At 34.7% G+C, this 22,533-nt stretch overlaps 1 protein-coding gene across 2 annotated transcripts in view; it reads left to right on the forward strand.

Annotated features, from left to right (window-relative positions):
- MYOM1 (myomesin 1) overlaps positions 1–22,533 on the forward strand; it is a 78,040-nt gene that overhangs the window by 26,303 nt on the left and 29,204 nt on the right. For both annotated transcript variants that reach the window (XM_081323494.1, XM_081323495.1), the window contains exons 7-21: positions 2,218–2,306; positions 2,426–2,491; positions 4,156–4,326; positions 5,805–5,966; positions 8,031–8,172; positions 9,571–9,770; positions 11,378–11,434; positions 12,929–13,053; positions 14,561–14,744; positions 15,256–15,430; positions 16,256–16,377; positions 17,141–17,458; positions 19,771–19,967; positions 21,063–21,189; positions 21,561–21,745. In XM_081323494.1, coding sequence (XP_081179620.1) covers positions 2,218–2,306; positions 2,426–2,491; positions 4,156–4,326; positions 5,805–5,966; positions 8,031–8,172; positions 9,571–9,770; positions 11,378–11,434; positions 12,929–13,053; positions 14,561–14,744; positions 15,256–15,430; positions 16,256–16,377; positions 17,141–17,458; positions 19,771–19,967; positions 21,063–21,189; positions 21,561–21,745 — 2,320 coding nt within the window. The remainder of the gene's footprint in view (positions 1–2,217; positions 2,307–2,425; positions 2,492–4,155; positions 4,327–5,804; positions 5,967–8,030; positions 8,173–9,570; positions 9,771–11,377; positions 11,435–12,928; positions 13,054–14,560; positions 14,745–15,255; positions 15,431–16,255; positions 16,378–17,140; positions 17,459–19,770; positions 19,968–21,062; positions 21,190–21,560; positions 21,746–22,533) is intronic.

Below are 22,533 nucleotides of genomic sequence, written 5' to 3' on the forward strand. Positions count from 1 at the left end.
TAAAGATTTTACTTTTTTAAAAAACTCTGCAATGCAAATTGCCTTTTCTTTAAAAAAAATGGCCCTAGTGGGAACATCTGTAATAAGCTAGTGTATACAAAATGAAAGTTAACATTGTGGCATCTTCTGTATTATTTCGACAACTATTAACTTGAACCTAAAATACTGCAGCTTCTCTCAATTACAGAAATCCAGAGACCCACACAGAATGATGTGCTACTTAGTAGAAGGGCTAAAAGTCTTGGAAGATAAAAAGTAGTAAACAATTATGACCACATCCATTATTCAATGGAAGCATCTTCCACTTGCGTGTGTCAGCCTGACTTAAGATATTTTTTCTGGTTGCAGTGCTGGATAATATCTTGTATAATGTCAGTATTCACATGTTATTTTGGCACATGAAACAAAACATGTCACAATTCCTTCACCTAATATCTAGCAATAAAAATATATTAGGAACAAATTAAATGACTAACAGTTTGCTGTCTTTTCTTGATGCTGAGCACTTGCTGCTGGGATATCACTTTATTGTGCAAATGGTTCAGCTGAGGTTATCCTGACATGAATTCAAGCCACTCTGATGATTGATACCTTTGCTCATTTCTTTGCCCATAAATTTTGAGAAAACCACACTGCTTGTCATAAAGATACACATCATATCAAGTGATGTACAAAATGTCAGCTGAAGTGAATTAACATTCATCTTCCATGAACTCTAGCTTAGTCTTAGGCTGACCTCCTAAATGGAAGTTTAGGCTGACCTCCTAAATGGAACTAATCAGATTTAGGGTCTTAATACAATCAAAATGTTATTAAGAATTAAGATTACAGTATAACTGCATAGGACATAAGATCCTGGTGCTATGTAGCACATTATCCTATTTCTTCATTGGCAAAAGGCAATCCTTTTGTATAAATTGAGTCAAATTGTTCCATGAAGAAAAAGGGGTCCACAAGAAACTGCTTTTGTGGAGAGATTTGTTCCCAAGAGGAAATATTGAGAACCTGAGGTAAGGTTGAAAGAACCAAACAAAAACCAAACCAAACCCCCAAACCCTTTAACAGTTGCTTCTTTCATTTTTCCTTTTTGTTGAACCCTTCAATAATTAGTTTCATGTGTAATATTTCCCCTTTTCCTATTGCTCTAACTACATTGCGTACTCCTATCCCCATCCTGCTCCTCACTCAAACTATTCTATTTGACATCTATCCTTTACTAAATAGAGTTTTAAAAATACTATGCAATAATTGAATTTAACAGAGAAACTAAATTGTTGTCTAGTGTTAGAGCATCATATTGGTAAAATATGGGTGAATTTGGAAGAGTAAAAGCTATTTGTTTTCATGTTTTAAGAATCAGAATGCTGTTGAGATGTAGGGAAATGTTTATATATAATGTGGCATTTTATGACTGCCTCTCAAAGTCACTTGTGTGACAGGTGGTATAGAGATTGAGTAAATAAATAAATAAATAAACATTAATTGAAAGTGAACACTCAAATTAGCTATTGGCATTAACATATTAGACAAGGCATAGAAAATAGTCAATGAAGGTGAAATATTTATATCCCAATGATATTGTAAAGTGGGGTAAATTTGGCAACTGGAGATGTTAGATAATGGGGTAAAATAACAAGTTCCTTTAATTTATTTTTTTTTAAATCTCTGTGCTATATCACATCTGCTTTTAAAATCATCATGAAGCTTGCTCATACTCACCCACTCTGAATTCTACCATGCAATATAACCTTTTTCTCTTATGCTAACATTTTCATCTAGTTGAATTGAGAAATTTTGGAGGCCCGGGAACATAATAAAAAATCTGAGTAAAATTTGCCTAACTAAGTTAGAAGGAAGGCCCCTTCCACACAGCGGCTGGCTTTGCTCTTACGAGTCCATGAAGACTCTCACTTTCCTTTCTTTCGGACAGCTGGTAGTCCAAAAGGAAGAACAAGATGGGCATTTTCACTAATGGGAGACTGCCCATTCAGTTTTTATGAAGAAACACTGTCTTCAGTCTTCACAGCATTTCCTTTCAAAGCCCATTGGAAGACCCATGTACATGGGGACATGCCAAAATGATAGCAATCTAAAATCAGCACAGCCGTTGTGTATGGAAGGGACCAGAATATCAATTTTAAAAAATATTGCAAAATATGAGAACATCATTCTTTTTTGTGACATTGACATTATTCCTAAATCCTTCATTCTTCACAGATGTGACTTTGATGACACTGCTCAGTATCGTGCTTCTGCCATGAATGTCAAAGGAGAACTTTCAGCTTATGCTTCTGTAGTAGTAAAAAGTAGGTTTGTTCTAATATTTATTCCTTAGCATTTTTTTTATACTGCTTGCTAAAATTTTGTCTTACAGCCTTCAGATAAATACAATAGAAATTTTGTTTTGCTTTTTTTTTTACTATAGGATATAAACAAGGAGAGTTTGATGAAAGTTTTTTCCATGCTGGAACTGTCACACTCCCCCTAAGCTGTGAGTTTTTGATATACTTCAATATCCTTATTAAGACTAAAAATGCGAATCCTGGGTGTGTGCATGTTAGAAAGAAAAAGAATCGAACAGCAGGATAGAAATGTAAACAAACTGTTTAATATGCAAAACACTTAGCTTTCGTCGGCCAAACTGCCGTCATTGTCAGAGTAAGAATAGGAGTTCCAGGAATTTGCTTATATAGCCGGTTGCTTTTGCAACTTCAATATATATACTTCAATATAGTTCAATAAACCTATAGCAGGTTATTCAGAAATGTAATGTATTAGTATAATTTTTTATGTTCTAGTGTTTTTGTTCTACATGGGGTTTTGAAAAAATTATGTAAAGAAATGTACTCTTTTTTGAAAATATTAATAGTTTATAATGATTTATCTTATACTGCAATATCAGATGCAGTTTGGAGGCAAAGAATATTGCTTCGTTCTGCCTATTGGCTTTGATAATGCATGTGGTAGAATTTAATTTGAAGATTTTAAGCACTTTATCTTATTAAGTTAGGTATTACATGTATTAATATATGATAAAGTATCTGGCAAAAAACCATGTCATGTTGATACCATGCAATTGTAATATTTAGGGTTTTTTTCTGTCATCCATGTTCTACAATTAAATCATTATTTTAGGGGATCACAACATCACAAAGTTTGATATACCGGTATCCCGCCCCGCCCCATTTAAAAGATTAGAGTTCTAAAAGTTGGAGCCTGTACATTCCAGTTGACCACTAGATGGTAGCAAAGAGGTACAAAACTCTCTAAATCCATATTCTTTGCTGCCCAGATCTGGCAGTCCTGCTGAATTCACTGCTTTATTTAGTTTTCATTAGTCCATGACTTTAACTGCCCTTCTTAAGAATTACTTTGTTATTTGGTGAACGAAACACAGGTTGACACTAGGAAAGAACACTTTATTGTCATTAGGGTTCTAGAGTACATCTGTTATTGTGGAAATCAGAGTTCACATGACATTTAGGCATAATAGAAAGAAAAATGGCCAAAGCAAAAAGTATAAAATGCAGCCTTTTGAAGTCATAGAACCTATTTTGCCAATATTGCTTTCACAGAGGTTATCTGGTTCCCTAAAATTATTATTCAGGTGATTTCAGAATAAAGACAACAACAGAAGCAACAGTATAATTTCTCACTGGTTAATGTTCTAACCAAAGGACTATTGTTTGAATTTGACAATACAATTCATAAACTAATAACACACAGCTTGGATTAACTCAATGCCAAATTCATTTTTAGCACAGTTATATAACCCAGACTTGTAACATCCAGCCTACAGAAAACAACATCCACTTTCATGTAAATCATGATCAAAAGATAAAAAGAAACCAATGTAAAGTATTTATAGAACATTGAAATATAACTAGATTACTTAAATAATATAATGAAAAGAATGGTGAAAAGAATTTGAGGCATATATTTTTAACTGGGAACTTTGATCTTATGATAAAAAAAAACCTGACCAACTTTTACTTATATTATATACTTCCCAGATTAGTATGCATCTCTTTAAAATTGCTGCCACTGTTGGGGATCTGAAAAATTATCCTTTCAGAAGAAGAAAACTGGGCTTAGTATCTGACTTTAAATAATCCACCTTTAACAAAGGAATAAGCATAGTTTTTCTTCTTGCAGTTGGTATTGGTGTTAGTCCATATGGCTATGCTTCCAGGTTTGAAATACATTTTGTGGATGGATTTGATGTTTCTTTTGGAAGAGAAAGTGATACAATGAGTCTGGGCTGCACAGTGGTCATTCATCCTGATATTAAGCGTTTTCACCCAGAAATCCAGTGGTACAGGAATGGTAAGCATGCACTAAAAGATAAACTTGTCCTTTGTTTCAGTTAGATGACGTCTGGCTGAGGATATTTCTATACATTTGAAGTTGTTGGGGGGGAAAAGTAGATCAATAGAAAGCAAGCCGTGGCAGTCAAAGCCAGGCATCTGAGCACTCAAGTTGCAATCACATGATGACAGGGGTACTCTGTGATGGCCAGAATTTCAAAGACTAGCTGTACATTTTTTTCCAGCACCACTGTAATTTTGAATGATCACTGAACAAATGGACATAAGCTGAAAACTACCTTTATTAATGTTACCTTTATTCTTAGACTGTGGCTGAATTCCATACTACAATAAGCGAGGATAAGTAACTATGATTTACTTATAAGCTATCATAGCACAAGAAACTATAAAACTATTGATTATTCAGATTAAGAAATATTTCTCTTCATTAAAGGCTGTAATAAATTGTTTGCACTGTATAACAGAAAAATATATCACGTTAACTAGTTAGTGAAAGCCTCTTCTGTATTCTTGTTGAAACCGAGGACTGGCCACATTGTTAGGCAGAGTGGGACAGTAGCCTCTCAATTGGCAGGTACTTAAAATATAGAATAAAAGGTAAAGGTAAAGGTTCCCCCGCACATGGGTGCTAGTCGTTTCCGACTCTAGGGGCCGGTGCTCATCTCCGTTTCAAAGCCGAAGAGCCAGCGCTTGTCCGAGGACGTCTCCGTGGTCATGTGGCCGGCATGACTAGACGCCAAAGGCGCACGGAACGCTGTTACCTTCCCACCGTAGTGGTCCCTATTTTTCTACTTGCATTTTTACGTGCTTTCGAACTGCTAGGTTGGCAGAAGCTGGGACGAGTAACAGGCGCTCACTCTGCTACGCGGCACTCGGGATTCGACCCGCCAAACTGCCGACCTTCCAATCGACAAGCTCAGCGTCCTAACCCACTGAGCCACCGTGGTTAGCGCTAATATACACCTTACGATCTCTCCTGACTCTCTAATCTACACTGTGTTCATGGGTGCACTTGAAGATATTTTTCTGACTTGAAATAAGATTTAACAGCCAATCAATGTTAATAAGTTGAGTGTAACTGGAAATAGCTTTTCTTTGCCTTGAGGATGAAAACAATATGGAGACTTGGGAGTGAAATTAATTAATGTCCTAAAGCCAAGCCACAATTATTAAACCAGTTAACACTCATATATGAAGAAAATGTGCATTTTTAATATCATCTATAAGGAAATGGTAGATTATTTTCGTTCTCCTGATCAAACACATTATTCATCGAGCTTTTTCATATATGGTATGTAAGGTTGGAAGGAAAACTAAAAACACATGCAATTTTGTGCAGTGTTTCGAAAAAGGTGGCTTCAAATGTATCATTGTGAAAGGACTATTGGGTGTTGCCTTGGCAAAGGAAATGTATTTAAACATGAATAATTCCATTGTGAGTAGTATCTGCTCAGGACATTTTTTTTTTATTTTTAGGAGTTTTGATTTCTCCATCAAAATGGGTTCAGATGCATTGGAGTGGAGAAAGAGCCTCACTGACCTTGACGCATGCTAATAAAGAAGATGAAGGCCTTTATACCCTTCGTGTGACAATGGGAGATTATTATGAGGAGTACAGTGCTTATGTTTTTGTTAAAGGTAAGATGTACCATATTCATGCTAAAGACAGTGATGTAAGTGGTGTCAATGACAGTGGGATTTCAGTGATATTCTGTAACAGACACAATTCATATGATTATGATTTATAGCTCTGATTACAGTTAATTGTAATTATATTTTAATTATGATTAAAGTATCATTTAATACAGGGAATTCCTTCCTTACAATAGATGCTTGTACCAGTCAAAATGTTGCCAGGAAATCTTATTAAAGATATATTATGACAAAGGTGGGCAACCTGATTCTCACCTCCTTTGTAAATATAGCCCTCGATCCCAAATTTCTGAAGGGAACCAAATTGTTTACCTTTGTCTTGTGTCATATCCAGTTTGATCCTGTACATCATTCTTTTGGGCTTTATTAAAGCTGAAATTCAACCAATGTGATACAGTGGTTAAGATGTTATATTAGGATTGCAAAGACCCAAATTCATGACCCTCCTCAGTTACAGAAGCCCACTTGTTAATTTATGTGACTCATTGAACCCTCCCTATCTCATTGACAGAGACAAAATTAAATAGCATTGAATGCTATCAGCCCACATTTTGCCTCTAGAGGAAAGACAGACTACATTTCCAACTAATAAATAAATATAAATAGAATAATTGGAGTTAGAGAGTAAAAATTAAAGGAATTTATTTACTTAATGTACAATACCTAAACAGGCTTATTAATGAAGCCCATCATTACTTTAAAATAATATATATACATATATACATGCACATACACACACACACACACACACACACACACACAAACTGTACTAACCACACTTTGCTCAAAATTATCAGAATCTTTATGGAATGTATTCTTATGAAGGCCAATCACTGATTTTATTTTAAATGAAGACTTGTAATCCTATAAACATCACCTTATCTAGTTCTAAATTTATATTCATACAAATTTGTTTGGTTTTAGATTTTTGTACAGATAATGCATTTCGCTAGAGAGTTGGTACTTTTAACAAGTTCTGGAATTTCTGTAGCACAAGTGTTGGATGATCACATTTCACTGGTCCATGCAGTGCCTCCATATCAGAATGTCAGCTGTTGAAAGCAGCTGAAGAGAGTAATGCCTACTCTGAAACTCTTCAAATTCTTGACTCTGATCAAGCCCAGAATGGCGCCAGGTCAGCAGGTCCTGGGAAATAACACTCCTCTTGTACAACATAATCAAAAATAGATGTCATTACAAATATAGAACATTCCCAAGAGATATTTATAATTTCACAAATAACGTGGAATTGAAGAGTTAAAATTCCAACAATATTTGTTTAGGAACAGACATGGAGAAATGGAATTTTATTCCATGTAGCAATGGAAAACCAACAGTGTGTGTGTATGTATGTGTGCGTGTATGACACACACACACACACACACACACACACACACACACACACACAAATGTACAACAGAAGACTAATCAAATTTATGCAAGAATGATTCTCATACATACAACATCATGCAGCCTGGCAAATACAATCACAGCCTGGCTTCGAAGGAGGCTTAGGGGAACTTAAAAACTCAATTTTCCCCCCTTCTTTTTCTTTCTTTTTAACTTTTTTGGGGTATTTTAATTTTTGTAAAATATGATTTACTTATCTGTTTTCTTCATTTTGTAAACATGTTTTTGTGCATGTGTATGACTTAAGTATTAAGCAAAGAGCTTAAGACCAAATCCTACATTGTATAACAAACGTTTTGAGCTAATCAGGAACGGTTTCTTCTTTCTAATCTTATAATCAATTTCGTATGAAAGTCAAATAATTTTATGCTTGTAATATTGATATTCTAAATTTTAATAATAGGCGTTATTTAGTTAGCAATCTAGTGTATTTACAAGGATATTGTGTGATTGGATGGATGCACTGAAGGAGGGAGTGCGTAATCAAAAATAGTTTCTTCATTACTCTTAATGAGATTGTGTTTTTATTATGACATCAGTTATAGATATATTAGTGAAAAATTAAAACTGTACTAATAAGATAATAGAACTTATTTTGCTAACAGACATATTCTCAAATGCATGTCTTCTTCCATGTAGATGCTGAAGCTGATATAGCAGGAGTCCCTGGTTCTCCCTTAGATGTGAAATGTTTGGATGCTAACAAAGATTATGTCATCATCTCCTGGAAACAACCAGCTGTTGATGGTGGACATCCTATTTTAGGATATTTCATTGATAAGTTAGTATTCATGATAGACTGGAATAAGTAATCTCTTTGGCGATATGACTGTAAGGAAGATTTGGATTAAGGAGTTTCAGTGTATCTGATTTTTACAATATTGGATTTGTTATTTCCTCAAGTTAACACATACTCCAGAATATGACTTACTATACTGAAAATACATGTAATCATAATGCTACATATATACACTTAAATATTTTAATATCTTTTTCTTTGTGTTTCACTGATTATATTGTGGAATTTCATCTAATATCACATTACTTGATGCCCCAGTAACCTTCAAACTTTGTTGTATTGTGGCCATGTAAAATGATACCTTTAGTGACACCTCTTATCTATGGAAAAAAACCTAATGATTTAATTGAGAGTAAAGCTAGAAAAAATAAACACATCATTTAGTTTTAATATGGTAATTAGATTTTAATCTATCTATCATAGGAATTTTCAAACTCTGTAGTGTCACAGCTGGCCAATCTATTTTGCACGGGCAAAATAGAAACAAAATCTGGAGTGAGTTTTGACAATGCTGTCACTTGTCTGTGTCAGTCTGATCAAATTTTAAAAGCAGTTGTGACCATCCTCTGGAGTGCCAGATTGCAGTTTGAAAAACCCTACTTTAAACTGTAAACTTAAACACTGAACATAATGTCTGAAATTGAACATTGTTTTTATGTACTTAAAACTAAATGTGCTGAGAAGAAGCTGTGTGGTGATATACAGGCAGTGCTTTTTTTGTAAAAGAAAAAGGTGCTGGAACTCACACATGTCATACAACCCGCCTTGCCTACCCTACAAGGTTCCATCCAAAAAAGGTGCCAGAACTCCGTTCTGAGCGTTCTATGAGAAAAAAAGCCCTGTATACAGGGATCAGGTCAATACATTGACACAGTCCTTCATGTTTAGAATGAGCATGAAAAGAAGCCCAAGGAAAATGAGTAGACTGAGCTCATCTAAATAAGCCTGATTAAAAGTGGATGAGGATTGAGTAGAATCCTGTAACTAGCATCATTATGGTCAATAACTCCTAGTATATATTAACATAAGAAAGACTTTGCTGGTTCAGACCTTTACAGTCCAACATCCTAGCAGACATAGGTGTTTATAGGCGTGTGGAATGCACAGAAGGATTCATAAGGACTGTATCTTTTCCAATGTATTCAATTGACAAAGATCTGCGAAATATATTTATTTCATTTTACTTTATGAAGGGACAATAAGTCTACACTCAGTAACCATTAAAATAGTTACTGGATTCCTATGCCTTTGGGCAGTTTTTGGGGAAGAGGAAACAAACAAGTGCATTAAAGAAAACATGAGCAAAAATTGGAAAGAACCGAGATGTATTTATTATTTCCTTGTCATTTTGCCTTTTTTGCTTTTTTCTCCACCCCCCAGATGTGAAGTTGGTACCACTCGCTGGTCCCAGTGCAATGAAACACCAGTGAAGTTTGCTCGCTTCCCTGTCACAGGATTAATTGAAGGGCGCTCATATATATTCCGTGTCCGGGCTGTGAATAATGTTGGTATCAGCATTCCGTCCCGCATCTCGGAACCTGTGGCAGCGTTAGATCCTGCTGATAGGGCCAGACTTAAAAGTAAGAGCCTTCCTAATGTATGTCAACAAGACGTTGGAAATTTTAATTTTTAGACAATATGAATGAAGACTAAGAACATTCCACTAGAGCAGGGGTAGGCAACCTCGGCTCTTTTATGACTTGTGGACTTCAACTCCCAGAATTCCTGAGCCAGCTATGCTGGCTCAGGAATTCTGGGAGTTGAAGTCCACGAGTCATAAAAGAGCCGAGGTTGCCGACCCCTGCACTAGAGGAAACAATAATAAACAAAACCTTCACTAATCAAAATAATATTTGCTGAACAAAACACCTTTTATAACGTTTCTTTGCCACCATGGCTTATGTATCATTATCTGAAACACCCAGTATAGTACCGTATTTTCCGGCGTATAAGATGACTTTTTAAGCCATGAAAATCACCTCAAAAGTTGGGGGGGTCGTCTTATACGCCGGGTCGCCTTATACGCCGGAAAATACGGTAACCATAACCAGAATCCTGTCCGTGAAGAAATTCTGTGATATAATTTTCCCTTAAGAATTAATCTTTCCTTTGGTTCTTTGTCCCCCTATCTTTACCTTTCTCATCTAACTTGGCAAGGAGATCAACAAAGTAGAGGTGTTCTGTGAGGCTGATGTTCCCCTGATGAAACAGAAACAAACATAACAGAAAATAGTCACCAGTCAAAGATATGAACTGTTCAGCAATGAAAGCAGAGGTACAGAGCCCCATATTTGGATGGGAGGACTGGATCCTATCATGGGCCATTTGGAGTCCAAGAAGTAGTCAGCCCTCCAAGGACTCCCTGCCATGGGATAAAAAAATGTTCACAAAGCAGTTATGGTTCTATTTGCTGATGCATGACACTTCTTTCTGCTTGTTCACCTTGATCAAGTTTCAGTCTATCTCAGCATGCATTAAGACGGAGTCTCTTTTGTGAAAATTTCTTTACGAGAAACAGTAAGCAGGGCAATTCAGAACCAGTGCAAACCTGCTGTGTGAATGTTTCCCAACTTGATGCTTACCAGACGCATTGGTCTATAGATCTCCAGCACTCATGAGCAGTAGGTGGTTGTGATAGTTCTAGCCTAGCCCATGTGGACATCACTAGGTTAGAAAAGTCTGCGAATGCTCATTTTATGTAATTATCATGATATTTTTTTTGTTGCCTACATGTATAATTCATTACTGTTTTTGTTTTTTCGTGGTTTTAAAATTGAGATCAAGATGGTGGCTATAGAAATTGATTATTGAATTGAATAAATTTGCACTGAAATAGTGTATTAACACCTGAGGCATTCTTTCTGTGGGAAGGAAGATGGCCCAAATAAGTGAAGTCAATGGAAGCTGTAGTCTAATGCATTTGGAAAAGTTTTGGAAAACATGGTGTAAGTGATTGAAGGAGATAACTAATGTCTCTACTCCAACCACATGTTATTAAGATATGTATGTATAGCAGGTAGGAACTGAGTCAGGAAGTGAGTAAAGATCTGACTTTATTGCTTTAACAGTTTCTGTTTTCCAGACTGAAATATTAATGTTGAGGTTATTGCTTACAATAAGGAAAGTTAAAGAATAGTGCAAATAAGGAGTAATGCTTAACTCAACTAATCACTGTCAATATGTTTAGGTCATCCTTCTGCTCCTTGGACTGGACAGATTATTGTCACTGAAGAGGAACCTTCTGGTAAAACAAATTCTTCTGTATAGAAATTAATAATTTATTTTGAGATCATATCTGCTTTGCAATTCACATACTCTTTTTGTCTTAGCTTCTCATATAAAACTGTATATATGGATTGTTGTTTCATCAGGGAATATGACTATGCTGTTAAAAATAACTGTGAAAAAAGATGTGCAAAATCTTAATCAGAACAGTCTAAAATGTTTAAATCATTCTATTTCTCTTGTGGGTCAATCTGACTGTTCCAAAGATAGTTTGTGATATTGTGGACATGTTCTGAGAGCTGGACTACATCTGGACTGCCACAAATCATTTCTGGTTCAGAGGATTATCCTTCAGAAAGTCATCAGACACTCCCAGAATTATCAAATTGGTTTGGTTTGAAAGATAAAAGCAATGTTCCAAAGTTCTCAGAAATGTTCTGGTTCTGGAATACCAAGTTTTGCACATACCAAGTTATTACTGTTCCCAGCCACATTAGCAGATTTGCTGTGTTGGATAGAAAATGCTTATTTACTTTTATCTTCTTTAAGAAAATACATTTCCAGAACTGAAATTTTCTGGTCTCAGGTTGATTGCCTACATAAAGGCATTCAATAGTTCTGCAGGCTCATTTGCTTTCTCTTGTTCAGTGGTGACATAAGCCACTCAAAGCATTTGAAGTTGGCATGACTGCACAAAACAGGCAGAAATCGTGTTTTCTCCATCGCACCGATAGAAGAGTAGAAATATTGCAGTTCAGTTAGACATTGATAGAAGCTTCTAGAAGAAAAAAAATGTCCCATGTAGAAAGTAGAAAAATAATTACTACTTTTCAGTTATAGCCCTGTATCTTCAGTTCACATTATAGTCATTTACTTTTCAATAATCACTACAATTTTGAACTGTTGGTCTGAAGGAAAACTCATTTGAGCATCAAAACATCATTCCTGGATTTAAATTCTCATTGAAATCTATAATGCTATATATAATGCTACAGTTTTGCAGCCGGGAGCTTCCCCCACCCCCACCCCAGGTGTGGTTATAGTTGTAAATTGTAGCATAGAACATATCTTTATTTATAAGGAGAGAAAGAGTAATTATAGATGCTAGACAATAGGATAAGGCTTTATGTTGCTTACATAAACAGAGAAATCAAGCTCAGTAGTTTTCCTATAAGGATTACAAAACTGTTTAGAATACTAGGATTAAGATTTAGTTTGGTTGTGTGTGAAATCTGCTAAAGATCTCTGATCTCAAGTGCAGAGTGCAAGAATGATGCAAAATCCCTGAAAGTGGGAAATGGTCTACCTCAAGCTCTAAGAAATTCCATAGCAAAGTGGAAGTGTGGCAATCTGAGCTGCATCACAGCTGGGCCAGTTCTTAGCTGCTCAAGAATACAGCACCAGTGCTAGATCAATGCAGATTCAGCATGCAGAGGAGCTCTTATTGGAGAAAAGGGGGAATAAACCTCTTCTGCTGCTGCTTCTTTTTTTCTTTTTGCTCTTCTTCATACAGAAGGTATTGTTCCTGGACCGCCATTAGACCTCCGTGTTACAGAGGCAACTAAGAACTATATAGTACTTAGCTGGAAACCTCCATATGAACGAGGCCATGAAGGCGTCATGTACTTTGTTGAAAAGGTAAAACCAAGATGACAGTGCCAAGCTATTAGAATGATACATTTTCATTTCAAACTATTTAATTTAACCTCAAAGACACAGAGAGAGAGAGAGAGTATCTCAACAGTATTAGTACTTTAAAAACATAAAATTTTAAGACTTTGGAGCTATCCTGCTAAATATGTATATCTTTCTCTCTGTGTTTAACATAGTATTTACAATAAATGTAGAAAAAAAGCTATGAATATGAAATAATTGAATAAGTAAAGAAATAAAGAAATAAGGAGGGAAAGAAAAGTTGTCCTCTTTTCTTTCTTCAGTTTCATTTAACAAAAATTGGATGGATGGATGGATGGACAGGAAGAATTGATACTTGGAGAACTAACTAGTTCTCTAATTGTTGAAGTACTGATTGGATTGAATATTAAGAATGTTGACAGAAAGAACACTTGCAAATCTATATTTTTAAACTTGCTCGGTACCTTCAAAGCCATTCCTAAGGATTCAATAACTTTTCTTGCTCTGATTATACATAATTGGTCTTGATTTTATAATCTCACAGCAACTCTTTCCCAATCCTCCAACACCATTGTGAAAAAAACCTCTTAGGTCCCCAAGAATATTGCTATTACAGGCAAAACAAAATCTTGATGTAAGGGAGAAAACAAGGATAATGTGATCCAATGTGACCAACTCAAGTAGAAGAACAAGAAGAGCATTTTGGGGTTTGGGGGATGGTTTGTTCATCAAAAGGCATAATTTGAAATATAATAGAAATTTCAAAGAGAGCAGAATCATCCACAGTAAGTTTGAGTCATAATACAAAGTCTGAAAATAATACTGTGGGCATCCTTTTGCCTCTATCTAAAATGCTCAGAGAAATCCTGATTTAACCAAATGAAGGAAGAATTTTAAAAATTAAAATGTCATAGTAATGAGTAGATGGCTAGATCTGGGCATAATAAAAGTTGAACTTTTTAGATCCTTCAGATTACAACATTCTAGAACATTTGGTCAATTAATCAACTAAACAAGAAATACACATGTATTGTCTACATTCTGAGCAGTACCCAAGATTTTGTGTGTGTTATGAGCATTGTTGACACTTTGAAAACAATGATCTCATCCTATTGGATTTGTGGAAAATGCTAAAGTCTTGCACATTCAGATTTTACTTTAGATTGTGACAGAAATGCTGGAAAACAGATGGAGTTACTTGAAAAGAAATATTAAAACGCATCAGAATATTTGGGAGAAACACACTGTTCTTTGCCAACTAATGTAAAGTGATCAAAAGAGGGATGCTTCATATTCCCATTATTATATATTTTACTTTTCTTTAAAAAAAACCTGCTCTGGGTATGTACAACGAAAAAATGTGTAGTAGAATTAAGCTATTATTGGTCATGCTCCAGATTAATAATGAACTTCATTAAGCATTATTTAAAGGGAGGGTTCTCATATTAGAGAAAAGTGTGATTTGGGGTGAAGAGACTGGTCTTTTCCAATCCTGAAATTTTTATTTTAGTGTGTTGCAGGAACAGAAAATTGGCAAAGAGTGAATACTGACATCCCAGTAAAGTCTCCTCGCTTCGCACTTTTTGACTTAGCTGAAGGGAAATCCTACCAATTCCGTGTTCGCTGTTGTAATTCAGCTGGAATTGGCGAGCCCTCTGAGGCCACTGAAGCCACTGTGGTTGGTGACAGACTTGGTAAGAACACAGTGAAGGACAGTCCAATATAATGTTGATTGTTGGCTTACATGTTGCTACTCCAGTGCTATTTGAGAGATTGTTCAATTCTCAGGGTTTCTGCCTATCTTATAAAAGCTGGTAATCTGGGTTCCCTTGATTAAACAATGTAATCTTTCAAGATCTGGCAGCATGCTTTCTCTGTCATGGTGCCTTCCTTCATGGAATGAGATCATATGGCGCCTAAGGCTCCTACTCTAATGCTGTTCTAGAAGACCTTGAAAACTGGTTGTTCCTCTGGGCCTTGGAGTAAAATGGTTATGGTCCCCCTGTTAGAAGGGTATTTTTTGAATAATATCTGCTGTCCAGCTGGATGTTATTCATGTATATTTCATACCATACATTATATTTTGTATGTTGTTTGCTTTAAATGGTGTGCCATTAGAGTTCTAAATGTAAACAAAGAAACAAATAAAATATACTGCAATTAAAGTAGGAATGCTATCCTCTAATGGTTTATCTTTCCCTCTAGATATTCCTAGCCCACCAAGCAACATTATACCCACCCGAAATACAGATACGTCAGTAGTTGTCGCTTGGACAGAATCTGAAGATGCAAAGGAATTGGTGGGATACTACATAGAAGCAAGTAAAGTAGGGTCTGGTGATTGGGTGCCATGCAACAATAATCCTGTGAAAGGCAAAAGGTAATAGATTGTACAATTAAGTATCATTTGCGAAATAATATTTGAAAAGGGACAAAAAAGGAAAACTATTGCATGAATGTTCAGTAACTGGATCCCTCCTGAAAAGTGGCATAAATGAATTATTATTATTATTATTATTATTATTATTATTATTATTATTATTATTATTATTATTATTATTTTGTTGAGTTGTAATTCTATAAAACTATGTGATTTATGGTTGCCAAATTTTTTCCCTTGGCACTGATGTATTGGATATCCCATTTTTTATTCCTTGCATTCTATTAGTCTTGCATATATCAACACAAATAATTTAAATAATTTAACAACCACATATAAATTCTGTTTATATATTGAAGAACTGCTCTTAAATCTTGTATATGCTCTAAATTCTTGTAATGTATATGAAGCATCAAATATGCTAATTCTAGGACCTGCAAGAAAGCACTTTTTCTCAATATCACACTAATGATTTGTACCATTATGTCAGCATTTTAACCATAACAAATCATGAACAATAAAATAATATATGTTCTTGCAACCAAAACAACATGTATATTATTTGTAAAGTACTGTAAGATAAGTAGAGGCCCATTTCAGAGTAAGTTACTTTAAGAGCATTGTGCTTAAGTTCACATAAACAAATACAATTATTCAAATTATTGACCCATTTGGCATTTTCTGGTGAGATATAGCCATTGTGAACTTTTAAAGGATTACTGTTCAGGTGTTTCTATGTATGTATAACGTGTTATATAAGAGGCATGAGCAAGGATTTGTTCATTGCCCCTCCATAAATTTAATTTAAACATTGATTTACTTAAGATTCACTTGTCATGGACTCACAACTGGAGATCGCTACATTTTCCGTGTCAGAGCTGTTAATGCAGCTGGATTAAGTGGGTATTCACAGGAATCAGAAGCCATTGAAGTCAAGGCAGCAATTGGTGAGCAATGCACTGTTCCTATAGCAAAAATTCAAATCAACATTATAATTATATCTAGATTAACTTCAATATTCCACATTGAATATGCATTGGTAATGTTTAATATTTCACTTCCATCATTTCATAGTCATCCAAGCATAAGCACTTGTAGACTGCTCACCTTCACCATCTCAGACATCTTTGGGTGTGTTCCTTGTAACTCTGTATAAAAAGTACGTTCATCCTCTTATTACTTGGAAATCATCTGGCAAACTGATCCCATAATGTAGTACTTATCTAATTTCTAACATGCTATCGCTTGGGAGATTAAGTTGATTAATCCATTTGTCCAATTTACTATTCTCATATATTCATGATCTGATTTTTTAAAATCTTGCATGTTGCTTAACAAATTAAAATAATTAAAATACCAATAATTTTATATTTAGTTTGACTCAATTTCAAACATCAGCTCAATGATTCATAATTCTGAGGCTGCTTAAATAGATGATATAACTACTTCCCCATTCCAAAAACTATAGAACTTTTTTTTTTTGAAGATAATGGAAGGTCTTTTGGTGGACCATTCATAGAAATATTAACTACATTAACTGTCTTAGATTAAAATTCATATAATCCAGCCATATCACATGCTGTCTGTAGCTAATGCTTTAATGTTCCTTCGTTGTCCTGCTTTGTCTCCATTTCTTCATCTTGTTCAATAATGGAGAATTGGGAATGAACTCTAATTTCAAATGTCTTTGTTATTTTCTGGCAATTATAGGGGGAGGATTGCTTCATGGTGTATGTCCTGGACTAAGTGATAAAGCTGATGGACTAACAGGCCGCACTGTCAACTGGGAAGGCATGCATGAGTCCTCCCAGCCTATCTTTGACACAGAAGCTTTGTTAAATTGCAATGCTAAACCCAATAGGCAAACAATGCCCAGTAGCTCTGGTAAGCAGAAGAGCCCATCAGACAGGAAAGTGAGTGATACAGTTCCTACTCCTTCATCACAAAAGGCAACTACCAAGCACCCACGTAAGTCTGTTCCTGGGGATCGCTCAACACTGAAGAAAACTCAAAAGAAATACAATCTAGGTGAGCTTTGATCATATGCAGTGATTTCACCTTATTAGCTCCTTCATTTCAAGCAGTTATAATCTGTGATCATCCAAGTTGCAAATAGACATCTTTGCCAATGCTACATTTGGATCATCTCCATCTAATAAATGCTCAGCTTCCATCAAAGCTCATTACATATATAGAGGTAACCAAGGTTACAGCACATTTATATGTTGCATCTAACCTCAAGCTTGCATGTTGCATTTATTTGCTAATTTGGTTAGATTAATGTTTACTATGTTATTATTAAGAGATAATATATATTGTATCTAAAATACCATGGTAACATTTGGTGCCATTTAAACATTCAGTTCCTATGGCCTTATTTTGTAGTACTGTCAAATTTCTAAGAATTTTTAATTTCTTCCGGTTCTTCACAACAGAAAATAAAATAAAATTGCACATATAATTATTAATTAATATAATATCAGTCATTTTCTGAGTTAGAAACATACAGTGCACTGATAACTTTTTAGCTGAAAAACCGGGTAAATATTCTTTGAAGAAATATTGAATACATTGCATATTTGCATATTTCAAATCGTCATTACATTGCCCAAAACATTGTAAAAGAATATCTAAGCAGAAGAACTCCCAGTTATAACTATCTTTCATATTCAGAATGTTTAAATTTGGATGGACTGAAGACAGTCACTATCTAGCAATGGTTATGAACTGGTCATAATCAGGAATAAATTATTAAAGAGGTTGGCAAAATATTTTGTACATCTCACGTTTTAAGGTTGCTGCTGTTTAGAGGTCTAACTACCATAATGTTTTACCAATGGCCATGGTGACTGGAAGTATCCTGGTATAATTATATACATGGAACATACCACAAGTAAATCTAATCTAAATTATCAGTTTACTGTTTATAAAAGATAATACAAGCCACAAGATAATACACAACAATATATAAATAAAAAGCAAAGGAAAGTTGCCCAATAATGTAATTATTTGGCCAATGAGTAAATGTACGAAAGACTAGAAAAAAATTACACAAATTTAAGTAATTCTATGGAAGTGATTTATGAACATTTAGTATTTTTTTCTCTAGCTGGTTCAGTTTCCATTACCAAAAGAATTGAAAATATTCATATACTGTACATGAGGTGACTCAGCCTATTTATTTGATGTTACCTTTTTTATGGAAAGATAATCCCAAAACCAGCGTTCTTGATTAGATTTGTATTTACTAAAAACATTACTTTTCTTAATTTGCCAGGTTATATGCAGCTTCCAGTACTACAGCTAGAAACCATACTTAAAACCTAAATAAATGATGTATATTAAAAGTATTTAGAAAGTTAGTGAAAAAGTAATGGACTTTGCCTTATTTTGCAAATGTCACAGAGAAGCAGAGAGGATTGGCTAAAAAAAGAAATGATCGTGTGTTAATCTGCATGTGCTGAAAAAGCTTTGCTCTAGATGACACTGTTTGTTTGTTTTTTAAAAAAAACTCTCACTAATGTTATCCTAAGCAACTCTTTTTCATAGATCTTACTATGATTCTTCAGGTAATTCTTTTTTCGAGTTAAAAAAATAAGAAAGCATTTTTGCAAAAAGATTTAGCAACTGGAAAACAGGATTCCGAGCAAACTACATCCAAGATATGATGGCCTGTGGCATTTTCATGCACTTTCAAGATCAGGAAGGCATTTCAGGGAAGAGAAGGCATATTAGATGTTAATGGAGGTGGATAGAGATTTAATTTTTTTCTCCTTGCTGTCCTCAAAAATATAGCTTCAAATATTTTCATTTGTATGTGAGTTGGATTGCTGTGACTTGTGATGGGCGCTTACTATGTGCAAGGTAGGTGTAATGGAGATGTGATGTTAGAGCATTATGAATACTAAAAATTAAGAGTGGGAAAAAGAGGAAAAGAAGACGAAACATCTGTGAAACAATATGCTTGAATTCAACAAAAGAGTATTTGTGTACACGCGCACATTATATACACATACACACATACCGCCACATACCACTGTTTATCTATTTTTTTTAAAAAAAAGTCATTATTGTGAAGTAGAGCTAAAATCATTTTGGTCTACAATATTTACTCCATAATATATTACTTTTTAAATAACTTATCTTAATCAATATTTTTACTTACAGAATATGGAGTTTAGAGAAGCCTATATTTCTTATCCAGAAGTGTTTCAATTAGCTACATGATTTTTGTTTGAAGGAAGGAAACTCCAGGATAAACTATGAATAATTCTATACAAATGTTTGATTGGATAACTGAATATTTCTATCCTAATACTAAATTATTCATCATAAAACAGCACCTCCGTCTCCACCATATGACATCACAGTCCTTGAAAGTGTTCGTAATTCAATGGTTCTTGGATGGAAACAGCCAAAAGTTATTGGTGGAGCTGAGATCACCGGCTATTATGTGAATTACCGGGAAGTGATTGGTGGAGCACATGGAGAATGGAAGGAAGCTAACATTAAAGCCATTAGTGAAAGGGCATATAGGGTAAGAGAGTTTTATGTTTCTAGACTTGTGACTGCTACCTAATATGGGGTATTCCACAGTGTCACCAGCCCCAGCTTAAAATTTTCCTTTTATTAATATTAAGTTGATTTATGTTAGAATCCAAACCTATAACTGGATTGTTTTATTATGTGAGTAATGTTTTAATTATATCCATAATATTTAGATTCATTAACCAAAATGTCCCTTGAAAGGTTCTGTATGATCAGAGATATCTATTCTTAGTCTTGAATTTTTTTCTCCAGATTTAAAGGAACATTTTGATCACTATTGGCTTATCAGCTTGGTTAATAAGGTCTTTTCTTATTATTCATGATTTTCAAATACAGTGCTAATGTAATCTACTATTTTTTTCCAAAAATATGTCACTTCTTGTCAAGTAGTTGTTCTTACAATTGTCCTGTTCTAAGATCTGTAATTTTCAAAAAAGCAGTATTGGTTTTTACTATGAGGCTAGCGATAGATAGATAGATAGATAGATAGATAGATAGATAGATAGATAGATAGATAGATAGATAGATAGATAGATAGATAGACAGACAGACATACAGACAGACACAGACAGAGAGATAGACAGACAGACACACTGAGTAATAAAATAAAACAAAATTGAGACTTCCAGTAATTTTCAAGGTTAATACATTATTGGATATCTACATGAGTGCTATATAATTTTGTACATACATACACACATACAAACATTAATCAAAAAAAAGAACATAGGACCTTAAGCATTATTATTTTTTCTATGTCAGTCATTTAAATCAGCAGTCCCCAACCTTTTGGGCATCAGGGACTGATTCTGTTGAGAGAGGTTTTTCCATGGACCAGAGGGGTTGTGGTTTCGTGTGCTGCCTGCATCCTGTGATGGGGCTTCACTTCTTTGTGTGGCCCAGTTTCTGGCATGCTGCAGCCTGGTGCCAGTCCACGGACCAGGGTTGGGGATTCCTGATTTAAAGTATTTAACATCTCAGCAATATTTATTTTTAAAACAATAAAAATTGTTTTTACTTTACTTTGTTTACTCCATTATAGGACAATGTATTAACATGTTGTATTGTTCCAATTATGTGGCAGATAAATGATCTGAAGGAGAACATGACATACCAATTTCAAGTGGCTGCAGCTAACATAGCTGGGCTTGGTGTGCCTTCTCCTGCTACCCAATCCTTTAAATGTGAAGAATGGACCATTGCTGTTCCAGGTTAGAATCAGGAGTGGAGCTTCAGAGGAAGGGAGGGAGGAAGGGAGGGATTGATGCTTGTATTAGTAAATTCTTTGCTAGCCACTTTCTGAACTGATTAGAGAAATTTAACACTGGAACTTGGGTGGGCAATCCTTGGTCCTAATCACTTTTGTATAAACTCCAAATCCTCAAAGCCTATTATTAAAATTAATATTATTAATATTTTCTTCCTTTCCACCTATTTCCTACTGCCCCCTTTTTCCAGAAATCTTCCAAGCACACAGCTAAATTGATTTAATTACTTTTTTTCTATATGATAACTATTTTGTCTATACACTGATAATAATTACTATAGTTTTCTCTGCATTGTTGTTTTTCCTAACTTTCAGGACCACCCCATGATTTGTCATGTAATGAAGTTAGGAAAGACTCCATAGTTTTATTATGGAAACCACCAATTTATATTGGCCGAAGTCCCGTAACTGGTTTTTATGTTGATGTGAAACCAACAAAACAATCAGATGATTGTTGGAAGAGTGTGAATGAAAAACCTATTACAAACAAATTTTTAAAGGTATACTGATGTAGATAAAAAAATCTGTACTTATATACATACTTATACTAATATTTTATTTTATATTCTTTTGGGGTTTAAATTTATTTGGCCTTTCCGTAAAAGTTAAACTATTACAGTTGGACTTAGAAAATTTTTGATCTACTATATCAAAACCAGAAATGTTATTCAAGAAATGGGCAAATTGGATATCATGGCAATGGTTGTTGAAGAAATAAATACTTAGGACAATGAGCTTTGTACTCATCTTGTTTTTTCTTCAGTTTTGTTTACCTTTATCAAGGAAAAAGGATAACTAAGTTTAGTAGTAATTAATAATATAAAAACAACTTAATGATCACATTACAGTGGTCACCACTGTAGTCTTTTCTTGGATCAATCATGTATATATTTTGTTACTGGTTAAATTAATGTTTGATTTTAAAATAAATATATATGTACAGTGCTTGCGGTATCTGTAGTTCTATATTTCTGTAGTTTTACAGTTTTTTCCAGTGATGTCTGGTTTAATTGTAAATTCCTATTCCAGCCCAGTGGAAAATAAACCTATAAGTAGGAAAAGCATGAATTTTGATCAGGATTGTAGAAATTGTCTGATACCCTAAGTCATGGGTAGGCAACCTTGGCTCTTTTATGACTTTTATGAGGACCCAGATTGTTGGGGGCAATAAGCTGACTTTGTAAAAATGCCGCTGGGGGGGGGGCGAAAGCCCTAATAAGCAGGCATATACATAGAATGAAGGCTATTGCTAAGCACATTGATTTGTGCTTCTTAGATTGTAAGCCGC

This window comes from Vipera berus (assembly GCF_964194415.1).
Source record: "Vipera berus genome assembly, chromosome: 3".
NCBI classification, from domain to species: Eukaryota; Metazoa; Chordata; class Lepidosauria; order Squamata; family Viperidae; genus Vipera; species Vipera berus.